The 22,860-nt window shown below is 36.6% G+C and overlaps 2 protein-coding genes across 2 annotated transcripts in view; both read right to left on the reverse strand.

The window, feature by feature from the left end:
- Positions 1-22,618, reverse strand: part of LOC106167523 (von Willebrand factor D and EGF domain-containing protein) — a 30,766-nt gene extending 8,148 nt beyond the window's left edge. The window contains exons 1-11 of the mRNA XM_087013060.1: positions 22,368-22,618; positions 21,768-21,851; positions 21,411-21,548; positions 20,826-21,026; positions 20,526-20,616; positions 15,178-15,251; positions 13,146-13,208; positions 12,579-12,850; positions 12,340-12,438; positions 11,261-11,650; positions 10,855-10,940 (exon numbers count right to left, since the gene is read on the reverse strand). Of these exons, the coding sequence (XP_086869186.1) occupies positions 10,855-10,940; positions 11,261-11,650; positions 12,340-12,438; positions 12,579-12,850; positions 13,146-13,208; positions 15,178-15,251; positions 20,526-20,616; positions 20,826-21,026; positions 21,411-21,548; positions 21,768-21,837 (1,484 nt within the window). The 5' untranslated portion in view covers positions 21,838-21,851; positions 22,368-22,618. The remainder of the gene's footprint in view (positions 1-10,854; positions 10,941-11,260; positions 11,651-12,339; positions 12,439-12,578; positions 12,851-13,145; positions 13,209-15,177; positions 15,252-20,525; positions 20,617-20,825; positions 21,027-21,410; positions 21,549-21,767; positions 21,852-22,367) is intronic.
- LOC147761588 (uncharacterized) lies at positions 221-10,123 on the reverse strand. The gene is made up of 2 exons (XM_087013061.1): positions 8,784-10,123; positions 221-4,355 (listed from the first exon to the last, which is right to left on the reverse strand). The coding sequence occupies exons 1-2, from the start codon at positions 9,613-9,615 to the stop codon at positions 1,906-1,908; spliced, it is 3,282 nt and encodes a 1,093-aa protein (XP_086869187.1). The 5' UTR covers positions 9,616-10,123; the 3' UTR covers positions 221-1,905.
- Positions 22,619-22,860: the final 242 nt, after the last annotated feature.

Here is a 22,860-nt window from a genome sequence, read left to right on the forward strand (position 1 = left end):
TACTTAAGAATTTTTTAAAACATTCAATATTGATGCCATGACCAGGTGTATGTACATAAATGCATATCTCCGTATACAGAAAATGTTGCGTTTGCCTGCGTTAATAAAATTGTGACAATAAATTTAATTTAATATGGGTAAGTGTATGTTTGCAAGCAAAGCAAGCAAATGCTTTTGGTAGGCTATAAGACCTGTTATTATAGTGACAACAACGACGATCTGGAGCTTCAGATATTTATTCCCCACACTCAATTTTTCACAGAATCTACAAGTATTTATATTCTATTTTCCATTCTCATATTTCCCATTCTCATATTACAAAACTCTATTCAATATTTCCTAATTTAGTAATTTAAATGAAACTTGTTTATGATTTAAAATATTTAAAATATTTTCCGAATTACTCATTTTGGATCCTGTCCAATTCAAGTATACATGAGTTCTACACGTGTTAAACACGCGCAAATCGATAGAAAAATTAACCAATCGGATCCAACTATTTCGGACTCTGAAACGTTCCACCCTTTCCATCTTCGAGAACAGTCTCTACACTCGTTGACACTTTAAGAAATTTACTTTGTACTCGATAACTTTCTACACATTTGATTCTGTTTTAATTGTTTTGTAATTGCCGAAAGTGTATGTCATTTGCTTTACAACATACACCCCTTCTTCAAAAGAATTCGTCCTCGAATTCTAAAACTTTACAACATACGCCCCTTTTTCATTTTTTTTAAAGCAAAACTAAATAATATCAAATTTGTAAATTAACAAAACTAACCATGCTATCGTAATGTAGTAAAAGATCCCTTACAAAAACAATCTATGCTGCATGCATTAATGTTCAATGTATTTACAAATAGGACAATGTGCCACTGTACTGATAGTAAGATCAGAACAAATTCCATTCCTTGTAAATTTAAGAGCAAGTCGTCGAAATCGAGTATACGTCATTTCTCGATCATCATTCATCAATAATTCATGATAATGCTTAACAGGAATATTCAAACGTCGCAATAATAGTACAGTAACTACAACTAACTTAGTAACACTCCATGCATAATATAAAGATTGAATAATACATTTACCAAAATCTAATGGTATTTGATGCAACATGTATATCATGTAATCTTCAGATATCATCAAATAATGAGCACAGCCAATTAACTTCATAAAGTCCAACTTCTCGTCTAGGTTATTAAACCTTCCACAAAATGCAAACAAAATTGATTCATTTATCAAATCAGATGAAAACTTAATCTGAAAATTCGGTTCTCTTTGTTGTTTGAAGTATAATTCATTTATATATACAGAATGTTTACGGAAGTTCTCGAAAAGCTTAAATGACAAAGTTACAATTCTGTCATCAATGTAAATGTGATGTACAAGTTTCATCAGTTTCTGCAAAATCAAATAGAAAATAAGAAAAATGATAATAGACATATTTACAAAATCATAATTGTTAAAAAAAAAAAACTCTAAGTACAACCATTAATATTCATAACATAGTAAAGTAAGTACAATACAGCATGCAAATAATAATGATCATGATTAACACAAAAAATCCTAATTATATATAAGTGATATGTAATAGATTTTATAAAAGCGCAAATAATCGTATTACATTATTCATAAAATAGTATATAGTGATTAAAACAAATTCAATTTTTGTTAAAACTCATCGAGTTAATTCTGTGCGTCTCGCACACTCTCAATAATAATAATACATAGATCAGTTTCTTCAATCATTGGAGTAACAGTGAGAAAAACTCAATCATAAAGTCATTAAAATGCTGTGATAGTACACACACCCTCTTACACCAAAAGTCCGCTCGCAAAGATCAATGCACTTAGTAAATACTAGACACATGTAGCAAGTCAAGTCAAATTTAACTTGGACAAAGATTAATCTGCATTGTGATCAAATGGCTCAAACTGAATATAGAAAAGTGCATTAGCATGTTTAATGCGCAAAAATGCATAATATTCACTCTTGAGTAATTTTCTGAGTTTAAAAGCTGTGACCATAGACAATGGGATAGCTCGTTCCAAAGTGATGATTTCGTTAGTTATAAGGTTTGTAATTTGCAGACCATGCCAATCTATTGTTAGGTGTGGACTGTAGGTACCTTCAACCTTTAAAATATCAAAGTACGATTCATGACTTTGAAAAACCCAGTACTTTGGACATAATGACAGTTTTCTGATAGGAACCGAAATACATTGTTCATTGTTGGAAATCTCTAAAACCAGAGCATTTCTCTTAGACTTAAAGAATGTTCTCCTAATATGTCCCACAAGGAAAATCAAGAAGATAATGGTAATTACAATTTGCATTATTAAAATAGGAAATGTCATTGAATCCGTGATAATCAGTACCTTCGGCTCATTACTATTTGTTTTTGTTGTGGAATCTAGTAACCAATACGGCATAGTAGGAACTATATCGTTTCCACGTGCCTTCTTCAGCAAAGCCACTATAATTGCCAATTGCCTGACCTTGATTCCTAGGCAAATTATTATCACGAGCAATAAGCCCGACAACCCTATTGAAATCCAAACCAGTATTTGAGAAAAATCATCTGTAGAAAATATTTCGTCTGCTAGAATAGCATCTGCCATAGAAGAATAGATTTGCTCCTGACTTTTTGCTGCTTGAGCCATTTTTTGTAAGCTCAAATGATCAACTGAATCTTTCGCAAGGAAATGGGAAAAATTATGTTGAAATAATTGAAGAACATTCGATTTAGAACTTAAGGGCTCACTAAATAAACCGTTGCTTCCAATTTTTGCAATTTGTGATGGTGAATAAAAGTACTGCAACAAACCTAAATTAATAGGATGTAGCTTTGTTATCTGCGAGTTGTTTTGACAACTTGCCACTCGGGGTGGGAGATAAAACTCGTCTAAGTTCAAACTGCAATAGCAAGGAATTTGAATGACACAATAATGACAGCCTCTTAAAGAGGTCGACGTCTTAGGGCATTTCAGGGTAATGTCAGTTATGTTAACTAAAAGTAACTGACTCGTCAAAACGTCTCTTATCTGTGTTTTGACGGCATTGTGAATGAATCGAAAATTGCAAAACCGTTGAATTTCATCTGAAATCTCTAAAAACAGTGCAAGAGTGCAGTCTGGCTGAGTTACAGATATCAGAGGAATATTATAACTGCAAAGTTTAAAATGGCTACCTTTGCAATGTCTCCAAGTAGATTCGTCAGGAATAGCATAATGTTGCCTATCTTTCGTAACTGCAAAATACTTGGGAAGGTAGAAAATTTGAGAGGCGTGATTTGTGGATTGATTAAGCGGGACTGGATACGTTATAACTTCGTACACTTTCAAAACATGTGGATTAGATGCTACGGGAATTTTAAGAGTTATATACAACGAACGTTTGTACAAGCCGTATGTGAATTGAGCATGATGGAAATAATATCTCGGATCCGAGTGAATAAGCTTCATTGGGATTGGCATCTTACGTAACTCGTCTTTAATCCTGGTAAGCGCCCTACCTAATTCCTCTGGTGGAACTAAAAATGATGACAATTGTCCTTTTGTCAGCTGAATGCATGCTATTAATAAATTTTGAAATGAAAATAATAATTGAGAATTCGCCATCTCTTCATGTGCAAATAATCTTGACATAACCGCTGCTAATTCACTATTTTTAGCATAAATGTTTAAATCGAAACTTAATTTCTTTGCAATTTGATGGTTTTCAGCAATGGCAGATTTCATGTTTTCCATTCTACTGTCTACTGTGGTAATAAACGAGGACATTTGATGCTCTTGCTTAGTAAACAGATTAATTGTCTCCTTCTTTAAACTGTTAACATAATTTCTTAAATTCGTAACATCTGACTCACTAGAAACTCCAAACAGCATTTTAAATAAATTACCTGTCGGTAACAATGATCTTTTACTTCTGGTTTTTGATTTAATACTTCGCAACTTAATTCGTGGCATCATATACAATATTGTCTTAAGGGTGAATCTTAAGTCGCGTATTGTTTGATTCTTTAACGTCGACAAGGTGCGTATTGCATCATCTATCCATATTTTACATCGTGGATTAATTATCTTACTGTCACCAATCTGTCCATCTGGACATGGCGTCAACCTTGTCGGTATTACATCAATTTTAGGTAATTTAAGCTCGAAGGAATGAGACCAATGGCCTACATTAAACAATACGTCAGAGAACGGTCTAAACTCAACACCATAATTTATGCGTTGCTCCGTCTTTGTTGTAGAGGCTGTCACAACGCTAATGGTCGCGAGAATCCATAGAGCCATTCTTTTGAAGGTCAATGCTCTGGGTTTGCAGCGCATACTGCTCAACTTATCCTCATCTAAGAAAAAGAGAAGAAACATAAGAGATAGGATAGATAGGAAAAACAGATATCCGGATATCATTTAGGATTCAGTTAAGCTGCATAGCTGGTACTCCCAAAATTATACATTCGACCTTGTTTCTTTTTTATGGCATACCTTTTAGTTTTATTTTTCGTGTCTGTTATCTTCAGTCATTTTTATCAATGTATCATTTGAAATTTTATTCGTAAACTCTTCTCTTAAGAGATTATAGCATCCTCATTTTTAATTTCTACGTTTTTTTCGTCTTCCTTGTAACGTCTTATTGATATGATAATCTCTTTTTAATGCATCTGAAATATTTTCCTCAGGTTCCCAGGAAGAGTTCTTATAACCCTTCCACTTAACCTTGTAATGTCTCTTTGCGTTTATATTCTTACAACATAATAATTTTTCTACTTCATAATATTCATACGCGTCCTGTTTTTCGTCCGATGCGAGATCCGACTTTCTTGTTTCGCGTTTATCTATGTCTTGTGTCTTAATATTCGTTTTCTTCCTGTTTGCCATGACTAGGTCGTGTGTACTGTCATTTAACCTAGTGTATTTATTATAGTCTCTAGGATCGTAGTACATTTTTAATCTGTTTGCATGAACAGGAGATTTATGTTCCTTATGTGTTTTACAATCTCTCAAATAATATGTGCACCCTGTTGATAATATCTTCGTTATGTAATACGGACCTTTGTACTTGGTGTACAATTTAGAACTTAATCCTTTAGGTGTCATTGGAGTATATATCCAAACTCTATCACCTACTTTATAACTCGGTTGCTTTGATTTAAGGTCATACCTTGCTTTATACTGTTTCTGAGCTACTTCCCTATTCTTTGTTGCAATTTCTTTTGCCGTTTTAAGGGCATCTTTCAATTCTTCAATGTACTGAGGTAAATTTTTATTCTCATGATGTTCAGGGATTAAATCACTATCCAATGGCGTACGCATTTCTCGTCCAAAAACTAAATAATAAGGAGAAAACTTTGTAGACTGTGTACAAGGAGTTGCACGTAATGCCATCATTACTCCTGGAAGGATATCAGGCCAATTAGTTTGATCTTTCTCACAGTATGCTCTCAAAGTTTGAGCAATTATTGAATTAGTTCTTTCACAGGCTGCATTGCTTTGTGGATGCCATGCGCTAGTATGATAGCGCTTGATATGGAATAATTTACACAGCGATTGAATAATTTGAGACAAAAAATTCTTTCCTCGATCAGAAACGAGATATGACGGACAACCATATCTTGTAAACACTTCTTTGTAAAGAGTCTTGGCGATTTCTTTGGCTTCCTGAGTTTTCAAAGGTATTGCTTCAGCAAAATTAGAAAAAGAACACGTTACCAACAAAATGTACTTATATCCTTCTTTTGATTTGATTAAGGGACCTAATATATCCATATGCATTCTTTCAAACACGCCTGCGATGGGTAAAGGATTCAAAGGTGCTGGAGCATCTCTACGCAAATGCTTAACCTTTTGGCACACTTCACATGATTTGACGTACTCCATGACGTCTTTATAAAGTGACTTCCAAAAATACTTATTCCTAATGGAGGCAAAAGTTCTATCACAACCTTGATGACCGCCACCTGTCAAGGAATCATGATATGTATGTAAAACGTCGCTTCTGAGTGTTTCAGGGACAGCTAATTGTTTTATTATTCGCAGCTTCTCTGGCATTCCTCGCGAACGCGGTTGATAAAGGTGATACAAAACGTCATCTATCATCACGTATTGATCTGATTCTGCGATGATTTTACGCGCTTGTTTCAAGTCGTCGGGTAAATCGTTTAGTTCCAGATATCTTATTATATCTTGAAATTCAGGACATTCACGTTGGTCTTGTTTTAATTTTTCTTTCTCGTCTACATTTGTAACATCAACAACGTTTATGTCATCACATTGACTTAAGTGCTGCTCACTTCTCAATTTGCTAGTTTGTTTCGGTAAGTACAGCCTAGCTTGGGTGAAATTTTTATCTTGACACCTGTCAGTATCATCCGCGCTTAAGTGACTATCGTTGCTAACGGTATCTAAAACATTTACTGGTTCATATTCGCGTCTTGATAATGCATCAGCTGGGTTTGTTTTTCCAGGTCTGTGAATTATTTCAAAATCTAGACCTTGTAACTTCAATGACCATCTTATAAGCCTGCCAGATGTATGTTTAACATTTTGTAGCCACGAAATTGCTTTATTATCTGTATACACTTTGAAGTGATTGTTAGACAAATATTGTTCAAATTGTTTTATCCCTTCAATTACTGCCAAACATTCTAACTCATGAATGGTGTAGTTCTTTTCGGCCTTGTTTAACGATCTCCCTCCATACGCAATAACCCTATCTTGATTGTTATCATTTTTTTGACCTAAAATATAACCTATAGCGGAAGTAGATGCGTCCGTTGTTAATGTAAACTCGCGCGACATATCTGGATAAGCCAGTATTGGTGGTGACATTAACGCTTCTTTTAATGTTTGAAATGACGCTTCACATTCAGGACTCCATAAGAATTGTACGTCTTTCCTTAAAAGTTTATTTAAGGGATCTGCTATTTTACTAAAACCTTTAATAAATTTTCTGTAGAAGTTACACAACCCTAAAAAACTTCTAACGTCTCTTACAGATTTGGGGGTTGGAAATGATTTTATGGCTTCAAGATTTTTCTCATCTGGTCTTATTCCATTTTTATCTATTACATGACCTAAATATTTAGCTTTCGGTGTTGCAAACTTACATTTTGATGGCTTAAGTCTGAGATTTGCAGATCTTAGTTTTTGGAATACTTGATTTAAATGTTTTAAGTGCTCGTCAAACGTTTTACTCATGACCAAAATGTCATCAATGTATATAAGTATTGTTTTCCAGTTCATGTCCCTAAAAATGTGACTCATTAATGCCTGGAAACTAACACCGGCGTTACGAAGGCCATACGCTAAACGTAAGAATTGGAAGTGACCATGGTGCGTGATGAAAGCAGTCTTGTGTTTAGTTTCAGGGTCAAGAGGTAATTGCCAGTATGCACCTGCCATATCTAAACTAGAGAAATATTTAGCACCTGACGTACCTATCGTTTCAAAAATATCTTCTAAACGTGGGAGTGGCCAGTGCATAGGTTTTGTAACTTTGTTCAACTTCCGGTAATCAATTGCGAATCTGTATTCTCCGTTTTTCTTTTTTACAAGTACTACTGGACTACTGTACTCGCTCATGCTTTCTTCGATTATTCCGTGTTGTAACATTTCGTCTACCTGCTTGACAATTTCATTTTTTTGCTTTGGTGACGCACGATAAAATGTTTGTTTCACAGGAACATCATTTATTGTGTCAATTCTATGCTGATACATATTTGCTGAACCTAATTCTGAAAGATTGGTAGCAAAAACATCGCGATTACGGCCTAACAACATTTTCAACTGTAATTTTTGATCTTCACTCATGTCTGAATCGGCAAAGTTTATATTTAATTCGTCTGCATTCCGCAATGCTTCTTGATCCGATAATCTATCACTTTTTTGCGTTAAGGTTCCTTTTGACATTTCATTCAAAACACTGACGCTAGTCAGACTCACTGAACTCGCAATAGCTAATATTGTTCTTTTGGGGATGAAAATACTTTCATCGCTAGGGTTCATTATTCTGTAAGCAGAATTGTTTTTATCAATAGGAACCAAACATTTTGCTCCGATAAGTTTTTTCTTGGACTCAAGATTTCGTACTGGTTCTAATAAAGCCACGGAGACAGATGAGGAATGTTATATTTTGACTGGAATCAAACATTCACTTCTTGGTGGAATAAATCCGGATTTAAAGTTACGTACTAAACCTAATACAGATGGACTATACAAGGGTAAGAGCAAATCATAATCAGGCAGTGTCATGCTATCAGACGATAAATCAATTTTCACATTGTGTTTTCTTAGGAAATCTGTGCCTAATATCAAACCTCTTGGCAACTGACTAAATACGTGGACTTTATGCTTTATGATCACATCACCAAAACAAAGAGGTAACTCTACTTTTCCCAGAACATTTATCACCGATCCATCAACAACTGAAACTTCTTTTAATGACGGTTTTTCGTATGAATTTCGATCCTTTTTCCCTAATTTTGATAAAAGGGATTCCGATACACAAGATATGACGGCACCTGTGTCAACTAAAGCATTTACATGTACTTTCTCGATTTGAATTGATATTAAATTGTGAGGTTGATAATTTGACATAGCTACAAGTGGCACTTTTCTATTTTCAATTTTGTAATGAAATTTTTCTTTTTTACTTTTTCCTAGTCATCTATTCACACGTGCAGCTTGACAGACTTTCGCTACGTGCCCAATCTTACCACAAAAATAACAACTAAGACTGCGAGCGAAACAATTTTGTCTGAGATGTGTGTACTCACCACATCCTTGACATCTTGGCCATTTGTTCATCGGTTTTCTCTGTTGAAGACGTCCAGCTGATGGTGATTTGTAATCTGGGCGACGCTGATAAGTGTTGCGCTGGAGCATACGTCTTGGGCCGTTGACGTTGGTCGAGAACCTTCTGGGAGGCACAAAAGGGCTCGCTCTTGGAGGTGCCAAGTCTCTCTCATCGCTAGTCGGCCTCGGGTTCTGTACCATATGGATCGCCGACTCGGACGTACGTGCGTTGGTACGTACGACATCACTGATGGCGGTTTGCAACGCGTCTATTTTTTCTGTTATGAGCTTTATGTCAGTCCGTTCGTTCCTTTTGGTCGGCTGCACCGCATTTTCCGCGATACGCGCATGGTGCATCAGAGACTCAAAATCCGAGGGTTCCCTCTGTACTACAAAGGGGCGGATCTCGGGGAGCAAGCCATTCATGATCATCGTAAGAGCCGTTCCCTCATCCAGCCGTGCAAGCTTTGCGTCGTGCCTCATTGCCGCAATATAGTTCTGCACCGGTTCCTCTGGCAGCTGATGCCTTTTGAAAAATTCTGAGGCTCTCGCCCACGTTTCTCCGTCTCGTAGTTGGTATCGAGCACGGAATTCGCGGACGAGCAATTCCCAGTTCTTTTTCACTGTCGCTGGTAACGACTCATACCAGTCTATGGCCGATTGCTTAAGCAATAGAGGGAATATTGACGTTATTTGTTCTTCGGTCAGTTCTTTATAACTAACATAGTTCTTAAAATGGGTTAACCATCTTTCTACGTCTTCATCTCTGGTACCCTTGAATTTTTCAGGGGCTAACCCTAAATCTGAGGCCATGTTAGTTTTTTTATTAGTTTTTTGGACTGTTAGTACACTGTTCGTCGCTACCCACGATGCTTTCTGGGGATCTTGCCTTAATGTATTCGGTGTCGTCCTCAGTGAGGTCGATGACGATTGGGGAGCTAGCACGGCTTGTGTCGTCGTCGTCGTCGTCGTCGTCACTGATGACGATAGGGGATTCTGGGCGATTTGAGATCGACTGTCGTCCGTTACCCTCGAATCTGTTGTAAGTTTGGCTGATACAAATGTTCGCAACGGTGTCGCTTCTTTGAGAAAAACTGACGGTGACTGTTGTTGAATAACTTGATTTATCAGACTGCATTTGTGAACACCAGTTTTTTTATATTTAATATCAAGTAGATTTTCGTCTTCGTCGGACGATTCACTGCTAGACAACGAAATGTCAGTTTTTTGTTTACTTTCGCCTTCTGATTTAGTTTCAATAGTTTTTGGCGCGAACGTACAAGTAAAACACGGCGTGCCCGTGAACAAAGTTGGTATTTTCTCAGGTTTTTGCGGCGTCTTACACGTACCTTCAATTTCTGAGACCAACAGTTTTTTCTGTACCGCAATTCTCGTGTTCGCTGCCGGAGGACTCCAAGTCTCTGGTCGATCAGCTTGCATCAGTAGAGCCGGGACCGCCTTTTCCTCCACCACTTATTATAGTGACAACAACGACGATCTGGAGCTTCAGATATTTATTCCCCACACTCAATTTTTCACAGAATCTACAAGTATTTATATTCTATTTTCCATTCTCATATTTCCCATTCTCATATTACAAAACTCTATTCAATATTTCCTAATTTAGTAATTTAAATGAAACTTGTTTATGATTTAAAATATTTAAAATATTTTCCGAATTACTCATTTTGGATCCTGTCCAATTCAAGTATACATGAGTTCTACACGTGTTAAACACGCGCAAATCGATAGAAAAATTAACCAATCGGATCCAACTATTTCGGACTCTGAAACGTTCCACCCTTTCCATCTTCGAGAACAGTCTCTACACTCGTTGACACTTTAAGAAATTTACTTTGTACTCGATAACTTTCTACACATTTGATTCTGTTTTAATTGTTTTGTAATTGCCGAAAGTGTATGTCATTTGCTTTACAACACTGTCACAAATCACGGCACGATCGAACACTTTAAAAAGTTATTCAGTTCATCTCAACTATCATGTATGTGAAACACGACTTGCATATATATATTATGCGGTAAAGCACTTACTTTCCATCGAACGTCCTCATATGCGGGTCGTTGTTCGACATGCATACCTGGCCGATGGCATCTACATCCGTATCTAACACCGTAACCTGAAAATGGTTTTTAAACTTTTGAAAACGTTAATATAAATGCTTAATTTTTAAAATCATAACATTTTAAACCAGCATTTTATTGCACACCGTATATGTAATTTGATATTTGATTCCATTTAACTGTCATACGAATGCCATTTTTGGTATATTTTCTGAGTAAACACTGCAATTTATCTTGGGTGCATGATCAGTGTCTGTTTATCTGTTGGCCAGACTACTATGAGAAATTGTAGGGGAATATTTTACACCTAGTTGGTGCGTATGTGGAGAAAACTAACATAAAATGCCGTGCTGTGGATAGATTCGGTCATACTTACAGGTATATCGGGCAGTGTATAGTCGTTCCATGCGGGATGAGTAGTGAATTCCCCAGTGTGTACCATAACTTTGGTGTTCGTGTGGCCGTCATACACGCCATCGACAACCGGAGCTATCTTGAAGGTGTGTGTTTTGTTCCAATTCATTGCGTTGATTTCTAATCTGCAAGGTGTCCTCTCAAACTCTGAGACAAACTCCAGTCTTTCTCCGCTACTACATAGTCGCTTCTTTGGGACAAGCGGGATTCTTATCTCCACTGGGAGTAGCTGCTCATGGCAATAGCTTTGGAGCTTCAGATCAGAACACAGGACAGGGACTGTTGGTTGGAGTCTTATTTCGGTTGAGACAACATCGCTTTCCTTCAAAACTATAGGCAGAGTGTTAAGCACCTGCAAATATAAGTTGCCTTAATTTTATGCAGTACTACTGGTATTTATTAACTGGTATTCTATATATACATGTACTGAATATCTGGGCGTTACATTTCTTTGTGAATGTGAAGCGGCGTTTAACTTTTGAATTGAGAAGTAGGTTCACATTGTTCTGCCCGGAAAGACCGAGTAAGCATCAATCGTTCTAGATTTTATCATACCAGTTAGTGCAATAGAACACCTATATTTATTACATCCATAGGATTTTTACGTTAAGCCAGCGTCAGGAATTATGACCATGTGCAGCCTTTGGTATCTCAATGATTTGGGGCAGGAGTGCACTTCGATGCTTTATATCAATAAACAGGCCGATTGAAAGAATGATGCAATATGTAACGCCAATCGTATCTTAAGTTTTATAGCAACTGTAACTACAAATTAATTTTCTTCTAGACAAATTGTGACAAAAACCTTCCAGTACAAATCAAAGAAAGACAAGTAAAATTCTCAACATAACAAAATAAACAAAACGTGAAGGTAACTTCTTTTCTGGGGCGACCTCTTACTCTAAAATGACTGACGAATTTACATTAGCTCAAGTGAACATACACCAAAAATACACATTGGGCGAGCAAAAAAGATCCCTTAGCCTCTTTAGCCTTTGACTTTTAGGAGTGCACACGTTGTGAGGCTGTGCTTTCCTTTACCTTTAGTCCCGCAAAAAACTCCTCGCTTTTCAAAGGTGCACTTCGTCCACCATGTATTATTCCATTTTTCATGAACTTTGCCCGCACGGTGCACTTAACCTTGAACAAATGACAATTACCCAGTTATAAGGAGGCTAGATTTACCTATCATCTTTTAAACTTAGATTTGTTCCAATTTTTTGAAATTTGTCTTTTATCTCTGAACTTAATTTTAAAAGACAGTTGAGACCATTACTTACTTTAAACCCCAGTGAGTGCTTCCCAACCCAGTGGGATTCCTTTAACGTCGCTGGCATGTTTTTGGTGGGCATGTCCTCGTCTTCTAGTATCTTTTTGCCATCAAAAAACCAATACACGTCGAAGAACAGCTCTCCACGTTTTTCTTCGGCAATTTGACCATACTGTTGGTCGCACTTGAACACTATTTCTTTAAAACGCTTCCCCCACTGATTTTGTCTAATGCCTTCGCCGACGCTCACTTCTGGGATTTGAGTGATGTTGGGAAATACATCTGTGGAATGTAGTTGTGAACATAAAATTAAGTTGAAAAGCTATTTTAATGTAATCTGCTCATTTTGTACCATTATATATGTAATATGCTGAATACATGTACGTGCAGTATCGATAATAGGACATGCGGTTCTCTATCTTTCAAATTAAAAGGATTAAAGATTAAATTCGGTTGGTATTCAATGTTCTGAACCCACAGCTCGTTAATTAGATTGTTAGGGAGCACACAGTTACATGGGCCACATTGGATAATTTTGTACCATCAGGGCCAAAGGTGAAAGTTGCATGCTTCTCACCTGTACATCCCGGTTGAAATCCAGTTTCAGACGTGTGGCCTGGTGGGCAAAGGACCTTGTCACCTAGAACATTTGTAGAAACAGGGATTGTTTTCACAATACGTTTAACTGTCATAATATACAATGGCTTTGTCTTACAACTTGACTTTGAATAAAGTCTCAGAAAATTAGTTTTTATGTTTGCAGACATCAATTCTTGTCTCTGTCTTAGTCATCCAAAGCCTCCACATACAGACTTGACATTTAATATGGAATATTTTTTTCCAAATCATTTTTCATCAGTTTTTTCCTATTTTGCTGACTGATAAATGAAAATAAGGCTTAAAATTGGGTTTTAATAACTTTTAATTATCCTTTTGATGTCATTGTGTCTTCAGTTAATTAATGGAATTCGCCAGAGAAGCAAACAAAAACACATTGCCTATTCTATGTCATACGACAACAATTAAAAGAGATATTTTGGATCACCATATTTTCCAAATTATTTTCTGTAAAAGAGTTACACGCCTCACAAAGAACCCCCATGTCAGTGTCTAGTCACAGTAACGGTCGCTGTTACGCTTGACCTCTTCTGTCTGCTACCAGCGCTCTCAAGGGGCAAGGCATTCCTTGGGTTAGGTTTTTAGAGTTAAATCTGGAATAACATTCCAGGCATCGGTCAAAATCTGTCCAATTTGGTCCAGTTTTGTTGTAGGACATGTAGGCCATTGATTCGGCGAGTAATGGCCTACCCACATATTGTCTATGTGGTTCAAATGTGGCGATTTTGATTACCAAGGTAGCTGCTCATTCCCTTGGTTCTGTAAGTAATCTGCTTTAAAAAGTGCTCTGTGTGTACCGGCAATTTCAACCTGCAACCTAAAATTGTTCCTAAGGTGCCCCCTGTCAAATGATTGTCAAGTGGTTCCCAGATTATTCCTTTATTTGATCTGTTTCAGGTTTTCGTGGATGACCATCATTGGTGTTTTGGCACCAATGTGGTATCCGCTCCAATTACCGACGCTGTTAATGAACTTAGTCACTTTAAACGCGGCACACGCTTAGTTGTTGGCCTCTTCTGGATGTCTGTAAATTCTGTTTTGACAAGTTGAGCGGTATAGGTGAAAACTGACCTCAATAAAGAAGGCCACGAGTTTTCAGTGTTCAACTCAGAAACAGTCAAGGTCCCCAATTCATTAGAGAAACATACAGCGATGTTTTGCTGTTTACAGTGGGTTCCCCCGAGGTCGTCTGGTATTCTAACCAGCTAAAACCAGTTTGGTGTTCGCTAAGGGCCTTGAAAAATGCGTTTTGGTGGCAATTTACCCCTCATTCTGAACGGACTGGGTGGTTTTTGTTTAGTTGCAACAACATATCCCGACAGACAGTACGTCCTGTACCCTGGTGGTAAGATTTCAATACATTGGGTGTGGTCTCTGTGTAGGTGCATCAGTCTGGACATTACTCTATAAAACTGTGCGGACCGTTTCGTTTGGCGCAATTATCTGTCTGGCAATGCCTGGCTTTTTCGAGCCATTCTGCCACAGATTAACAAATTTGCGGAGCAGTGCATAGCTCATTTTACACCTTGCAAAACTGACCACTTGCATGCCAAATTTCAAATTCTTCTATGCAGTAGTTACCGACATATGGATACTTTTTTGGAAGAACCATGCTTTGCCAAAGCCAAGCTTTGACCTGCCCAAAGGAGCACTACCCAATTAAATCACTGCATATTACATAATGCAGCAGCGCAACAAACCTGGAATTCAGTGAATTGGAAGCGACACACCTGACTACACACCTCTCCATTCACATATCTTATATGAGATCTGAGTTTTTTGAAAAAAGGATGCATTTTTACCTAGGCATACCTTCGAAACTGAAATATTCCATATTAAATGTCAAGTCTGTATTATCTCAAATGCTTTTGGCTTGCACAAATAACGCAATTCTTATGTGTTAAATATGGTACCAAAACATTTATTCTATCTCGTCACATGTTTGACACAAACAATTAAATCACTCACACTTTGACAATCCCATAACGTACCTATGCAGTAGCGTTCTGGACAATCCGACACTGATGGCAGCCTATATACCATAAACGTGGAACAGTTCTTGATTTGAATGTCGTATGACTTTTTTTTTTTTTTTTTTTTTTTTTTTTTTTTATTGCAATAGAAAAAAAGCAAGTACATAAATTTTTACAAGCACACAATATTCATTACAATACCAAAGTCCACAAGGATTTAACGAATAAGAAAATTATAGTCAATAATTTGTATACATGCAACTACACAAATCCATATATACCCCTCCATTTCTGCCATATAACATTGAATTTATCTAAGTCTTGAGATACAATGTATTTTTGCTTATAGATTTTGTATATATTTTCTAAATAAAGTTGAAGTTTTGTGAGTAACAGTGCGTCTTTCTGACATTTTGTTTTGTATATGAAAAACTTAATGTGTATAGTCATGATTATATTGGATACATTACGTTCATTAATGTCAATTAAAATAAACTGTATATTACTGAAATTTAAATATATATTACAAGAAATTAACCATGCTTCTACTTGGCGTAAGAAGTTTTGTACAATATTACAATCCCAAAGTATATGATATATAGTTTCTACCTCCTCGTGGCAAAATGTACACATAGGTGATTGACTTAGGCCAGTTTTATATACAAAGTTATTTGTGGTGAGGATTCTATAGAAAATTCGAAACTGGAACCACAGCATTTTTGTGTCCTTTACCGACACATTGGTTTTCTTATATATCTTTTCCCAAAAACTATGATCCCGAGGAGTAAAAATATTTGACCATTTTTCCTCAAAAATAGGCCTAACATTCGAGCTATTTAATATGTCGTACATATCTTTTGATCCCCTTGTTTGTCTTACAATAACTCGTATACCTTCTGGTTGCCACGGACCGTACATTTTGATTTTATGTGGATTGAATTTTTTTCTGTATAGATCATTTATTGTTGCGATAATACCATTGTATTGTAAAAAATTGATTTTAATATTGGAGAGTTCAGAAAATTCTTTATATGAATAAAGTCTACCTTTTTCATTGATAAGATCGTTCACTTGTCTAAATCCTTTATCATACATCTCTTTATGGAACAGCGTCTCTTTATTTATCCTCAAAGAGTCACTGTACCATAAGGGGACTTTATTCAACTCGGTCATTTGTTCTTTTTTTTTCAACAATTCCTGCCAAGCTAAAAAAACATCCTTCCAAAATAAATTCTGTGTGCCTGTTTGACAGAAGCGCAAATATTCACAACCACAGTTTAGCATCAAGTCTAATTTATATCTATGCAAAAGGATATTTTGCCAAATACCCTCCCTATTTATCAACCGTCTCACCCAAGTTAATTTTAATGCCATTATTGTAGCTTCTACGTTTATCATATTTAGTCCTCCATCTTTTATTTTTTTACATACTATTTCCCTTTTTACTTTATCCGGTTTACCTTTCCAAAGAAATCCAAAGATTAGCTTTTTTAGCTCCTTAATTATTTGGTTAGATGGGTTAGGCAGTGAAATAAAAAGATGGTTAAATTTCGATATTATGAGACTTTTAATCACTGTAATTCTGCCGACGGGGGTCAAAATTCGTCTTTCCCATAGTTTAAGTAATCGTTCAGTACTTTCAATTTTTCCCCGATAGTTCCTTTCACATATAGTATCTAGTTCGACATAGAATTTAATACCTAATAATTTAAAAGACGTTGCACCCCATATTAATGTCCAATTTTTGCACAGTTTCTCATTTGAATTTTTTTTACTCCCTATCCAAATAACCTGAGTTTTGTCATAATTTATTTTTAAACCCGAAATTTTTTCAAACCATCTTAGATCCTGTAGGGAGGCGTTAAGGGATTGTTCAGAACCATCTAAGATTAAGGACGTGTCATCTGCATATTGCGATATTTTGTATTCATTTTCCCCAATTTGTATTCCTTTAATTTGAGGGTTATTCTTTATGCTTACCGAAAGAATTTCAGAACATAACAAAAATAAATATGGTGATATCGGATCACCTTGTCTCAGTCCACGCTGTGGTTGAAACATTTCGGATAAATGACCTCCTTGATTTACTCTTGAAGTAATGTTTTTATAAAAGGTTTTAATGTAATTTATTATGTCTGGACCAAAATTAAAGAAAATAAGAACTTGATTTAGAAAGTCCCATGATATACTATCGAATGCCTTCTCAAAATCTATTAGAAGTAATATTCCAGGTACATGGTTTTCCTCAGTATACTGCATGAGATCATAGATTAAACGAGTATTTTCCCCTATGTATCTTCCTTTTAGGAAACCAGTCTGTTCTTTACTTATCAGTTTATCCAATACCGTTTTTATTCTACTTGATACGACACCTGAGGCAATCTTGTAAACGGTATTCAATAGTGTAATAGGGCGCCAATTTTTTAAAAATTGTTTTGGTCTATCCTCCTTTGGAATGCATGTTATGATTCCCTCCCTTTGGGTGACAGAGAGCTGCCCATGTGTAAGACCATAATTTAAAGATCGTATAACAAAGGTCCCTACTTTCGCCCAAAAAAACTTTAAGAATTCCACAGTAAATCCGTCCGAACCTGGACTTTTATCGTTTCTCATTTTTGTGAGGAATATCTTGGCTTCAACATTAGTTATTGGACCTTCTAGGCTTTCCCTCTCATCTGTAGTCAGTTTTGGTACATTAAAATCTTTTAAATTTGTTTGCCAATCAATATCAGCACACTGTGTATTTTCTGAGTACAATTTTTCGTAAAACTTTTTTGTTTCTTTTAAGATTTCATTCTGCTCAGTAATATATTCATTTTCACCAACCTGTAGTCGGGGAATAATTTTTTGTGTAAATTTTCTTTTTTCAAGGCTCAAAAAATATTTTGTGGGTTTTTCTCCCTCAGTTAACCATTTCTCGCGCGATCTAATAATACTACCTTTTAACCTTGCACTTCTCATCTCAACTAACTGTTGTTTTTTCCTTTCTAATTCTAGTTGAAGACGGGCATCACACTTTTCATAATCTTCTGTTAATTGTTCTATTTCTTTCATAAGCCCTTTTTCTACCTCTTGTAATTTTTTCTTTTTAAAACATGCATACGAAATAGTCGTTCCTCTTAAACGTAAAAGCAAAAGTTCTAGAAACATCTGATCATTCACCATAAACTGCAATTCTTGGTCAGGAATGTTGTCAACATTTTCAAGATTGTATATAGGAATGCAATATTCTTTTTTAAAATCTCGTATGGATTCATTAATTTTTTCGACATAGGTCATGTCGTATAGAAGGGAATTATTAAATTTCCAGAGTCCTCTTCCTCGCTTAAAACTGTCAAATTTTACTTGAAGTTTAATTGGTGAGTGATCTGATCTATAACTAAGTAGGGTGCTAACTGAGACCAAATTTGGAACTAAATTATCTGAGGTGAGAAAGAAATCCAGCCTGGCTTGTTTAACTGGATTTCTTTTGCGCCAAGTGAAATTAGACACATTCCCATATAGTTCTCTAAATGGGTCTAAATAGCCGTTTTCTTTTATCATATTTAAAACACTTAATCTTGCCTTGGGGTTATTTATCCGTGAATAATTATAGTAATCAGTATCTGGATTCAAAACCAGGTTAAAATCTCCACAAATTATTTGAAATTCGCTGTCCATTTCATCGATCTTTTTGAAAAGGTTTTCAAAGAATGCGGGGTTATCAGTGTTAGGACCATAGATATTTGCAACTGTTACTATTTTATCATCAACGTCAAATTTCAGAATAAGCATATTCCCGGATTCGTCCTTGAATTCCTGTAGCAATTTAAAAGTTATGTTATTTTGTAGTAGAATTGCTACGCCTCGGGCGTTTGAGGTATAAGAACTGAAATAAGCTTCGTAACCCCATTCATTCCTTATCTGAGCTTCTTTTTCATAAGTAAAATGTGTATCCTGTAAACAGAGGATATTACATTTCAAATTTCGTAAATATTGAAAGACGTCTTTTCTCTTCTCAAAACTCCCCATACCTTGACAGTTTACGCTGATAATTTCTATCATTTCAAGTTGTTAGCTATATTAATATTCCATGTGACTGCAACATCGTCTAGCGGGGTCTCCCTCGTCTTCCTCTCTCGGCACGGTCTGACAGGCTGCGAGCGCGTTGTTGACCCGTGGCATGAATCACATCCTGCTGAGAAGTATTTGTTCCACGTGCCGTGCTCTGATGCATGTCGGGTGGGATAAACTCACGATCGTCAATATATAATTTATCCATCACCAAAACAGCCTTCTTTCCATCCCTTTTTGCTGCCCTCAAATGGGTCATCAAAAGTTTTCTCTTTTCGTTGATCTCCTTCGGGAATTGTTCGTTTACTCCAAAGGGTTTGCCAACTAGGGTGCGCGGCGCGGCTTTCCTCACCATCTCCCGATCTCGATAGGATGAAAATTTTGCTACTATCGGTCGATGTCTACCATTTATTCTCCTTCCTATCCTGTGCACCCGATCAAAGTTTATGTCCTCGTCAAACCGCATCTCTTTTTTGAGGAAATTCTGTAATAAATTTTCCGGTAATTCGTTGTTTTCCTCCTTAATTCCGGTGAAAATTAAATTGTCCCGCATCGACCTTGCCTGTAACAACACGTGACGATCACGTAACTCATTCAGTTTTTCAGTCATATTTACTATGTCAGATCTGAGTTGTACATTTTCTTTTTGCAGCTCTACTTCATTTATTTGTATCTCTTTTAAAACGGTTTTTGTTTCATCGTTATTCAAGTCATTCTCGTCCAATTTGTCACACGCAAATTTCACACTTTTCTCTAGTTCATTTACGTGTTGTCTTAGATCTTCTACTTCAGTTGTGACCTTATGAATCCGTAATTCAAAAACGTTAAGTTTACTTTCAATAACGTCTAGTTTCTCAAGTTTTTGGCACATTTTTTCTAAAGTTTGTGCTATGTCTTCAATCTTTGAGTCGTGGACTGCTTGCTGAGTACTTATCGTTCTTGTTTGAGGGTTTGCTGGCGTAACACGGAAAGTATCATTGTTATTCATGACTTTATTGGGCGCCGCAGGCGTTGAACAAAGCTGTGCTAGCGTGAAATCCTCACTGCTTTGAGAATTGCTCATCACCGCGATCTTATTACAACTACTCAGGCTTTCTTCTTCACTGCCAGATTTTGATTCTTTTTTCCTCTTTTTTCCTATCTTTCTCTTCTTTTTAGCGTTATAGGACATTCCAAAAAGGTTCACTTATAGTTCATACGTAATCCAGTCATTTTTTAATACCTTCTGATCAACCAAAAAGTGTTCAAAACTCACTTTTACCGGAGAGGTTTTGACCCTTGTGTGTGCTTGTCTCGGCCTCGTTTTCATTACCTGAATGTCGTATGACTTTGCACAACAGTTTCCGGTTTCCTTCATGCAAGCGGTTCTGTTGACAACGCCTTCTTCCTCATCGGGGTGTGAATCTGGAAGCGAAGAAAGAAACTGCGATACTGAAACACATTTAAAAAGATGAAAGTGGGAAGGAAATGATGAATAGTAAAAGTGACAGTTTGCCAAATGAAAATGACCAAAACAAACAAATGAACAAAAAAGCATAATGGCTTTTGGGTCTGTCTTTGGGTTATCCGTGCTCAAGGTAGGTTCTACTAACGTTACAGAACAAACTGCCCACCGTTAAGCCAGATAGGTCTCTCTGTCCCACAGTTCCCGTGAACAATGCACGTGGTCGGCATCGTGCTCCCAGTTAACATGTCGAAGCGGTACCAGCTGTTGTTGAGGTGATTGTCGCAATTTATGGGCAATTCAGACAAAAAGGTCGAGCTTCTGGTTACTTCATCCTTCCGCACAGTGTGTTGCACACAGGGATTAAATTCTTTAAGTTAAAAAATATGTAGGCCTATATTGTTATGATTTGGTTTTAAATAAATATACATTATAAAGTTTATGTAGCCAATGAACAGTTAAGACATGGAATCTTTTGCAAAATCACCCTGCACTTTAAGCAATTACAAAGTGCGTTATACTATTTTACCTGGTATATGCAGTGTGTTTTGATGGTCTTACGTTCAGAATTTTCATGTTCATATCGGATACATGTCACTGTTTGTCGGCACGTTTCTCCGCTGCAGGCCGACAAGTTAATCTAAGCTCATTGGGTACAGGGTAGACGTGTTTTACATGTTTGTATCTGGTGTACTCGCAAAAAGGGTCGATTGATGAATCAATATAATATACTGAATAAATTCGAATTCATTACCTTGACATACACTTTTATAATCTTTACAACAGTCACTTGCTATTAAGCAATGCTCGTCACACATGCATCCTGCCCTGGTACGGCAACCGTCGTCTTGGCCAGGGCAACATCCATAGTCAGCACAGAAACCATTGGTCTCTTAAAATAACAAAGGGTACAAGAACTGAGCAAAAAGTTACACATATTTTTTTCTTTGAGGACAACCATAGTGTTACTCTCTCCCAACAGAATGAGTGTTATTTTCATCAAAACCCTTTTTCAAATGCGTTATTCTCACTCCTCCTTAATTCATTGAAAATTAGAAAACAAACATCGGAATGATTTGTTCGACGATCTTATTGCATATTACGTAATTACCTGTAATCCACTGGGAAATAAAGACAAACACGACACATGTGAAGCCCTTTTCAAAAGGAAGTTTTGCCATGTTGTACTTTGTATCTGGAAAAAAGTCGGTTTGCCATTACTTATATCTGGGATGGAAGAATATGAAAAAAAAAAGCATCTGAAAATATATTGTTTTGATTGAATAATCCACGTAACAGCAAAATATAAGTCCAAAATAAAGAGCTTATTGTATGATGGCCGTCTATCCAGTAGATATATACACATTCACTCTATTATTTTCTACATCCTACCAGTACATTAATAAAGTAACTCAAGAATATGTGCCTTGAAGAAACAATATCGTCTAACTTGTCCAGAAAGTGTGTTCCGGTCGCTATCTCACTCGTCGTTGGTTTAATCTTGCCACACTTGGGAAGAATTTATTGCTAATGTGCGATATGCTTACATACATACATGCATTGTCTATCTTTCCATCTAAATGTATAACAAGTGGAACACTCAAACTTATGTCATTAATGTAAATGTTATGTAAGCGTGTAAATGTTATGTAAGCGTGTTTTTTATTTAGATCCCCGAGTAACATATTTCAGAAATCATGCATCATCTCACCTTTTCTGTCCTTATCTTCACAAAATTTGACTGAGAGGCGTCTTTGGCTGCGTGCAGTGTGTAGACTGTTGCCAGCCTTTCCCCTCAAGAAACCAGCTGAGTAGTGACCATAATAAAGAGTGATATTGTCGAAGTTTTATAATTCACGTTTTGTACTTGTCTAGACTGCTTACAGACTTAACAATAAATAAATCGGCTGACATATGGCCGTAACGAAGAAATACTCGCGCAACGCTGTCGAACTCATGTGATTGAAAGCTGTATTTTGAACCTTTCTATTGATTTTTGTACTAACTGGAGCACAGGCATGGTATCTTATCAAAAAGGAAGTTTATTTAAACCAAGAACAGATGGATGTGAACTTGGCTAGCCTGTGGACTCTGGCATTAAACAACACGTTTGTCACCTTATCTCACTTTTTCCCCCTGACGTCGGCATAAACAATTGCAGCGGCTGGTTGAGCACTCCAGGAACCTGTCTGTGAGCGGGCACG

The sequence above is a fragment of the Lingula anatina genome, chromosome 5 (genome assembly GCF_051362555.1).
Source record: "Lingula anatina isolate TDL-2025a chromosome 5, LinAna3.0, whole genome shotgun sequence".
Taxonomy (NCBI): domain Eukaryota; kingdom Metazoa; phylum Brachiopoda; class Lingulata; order Lingulida; family Lingulidae; genus Lingula; species Lingula anatina.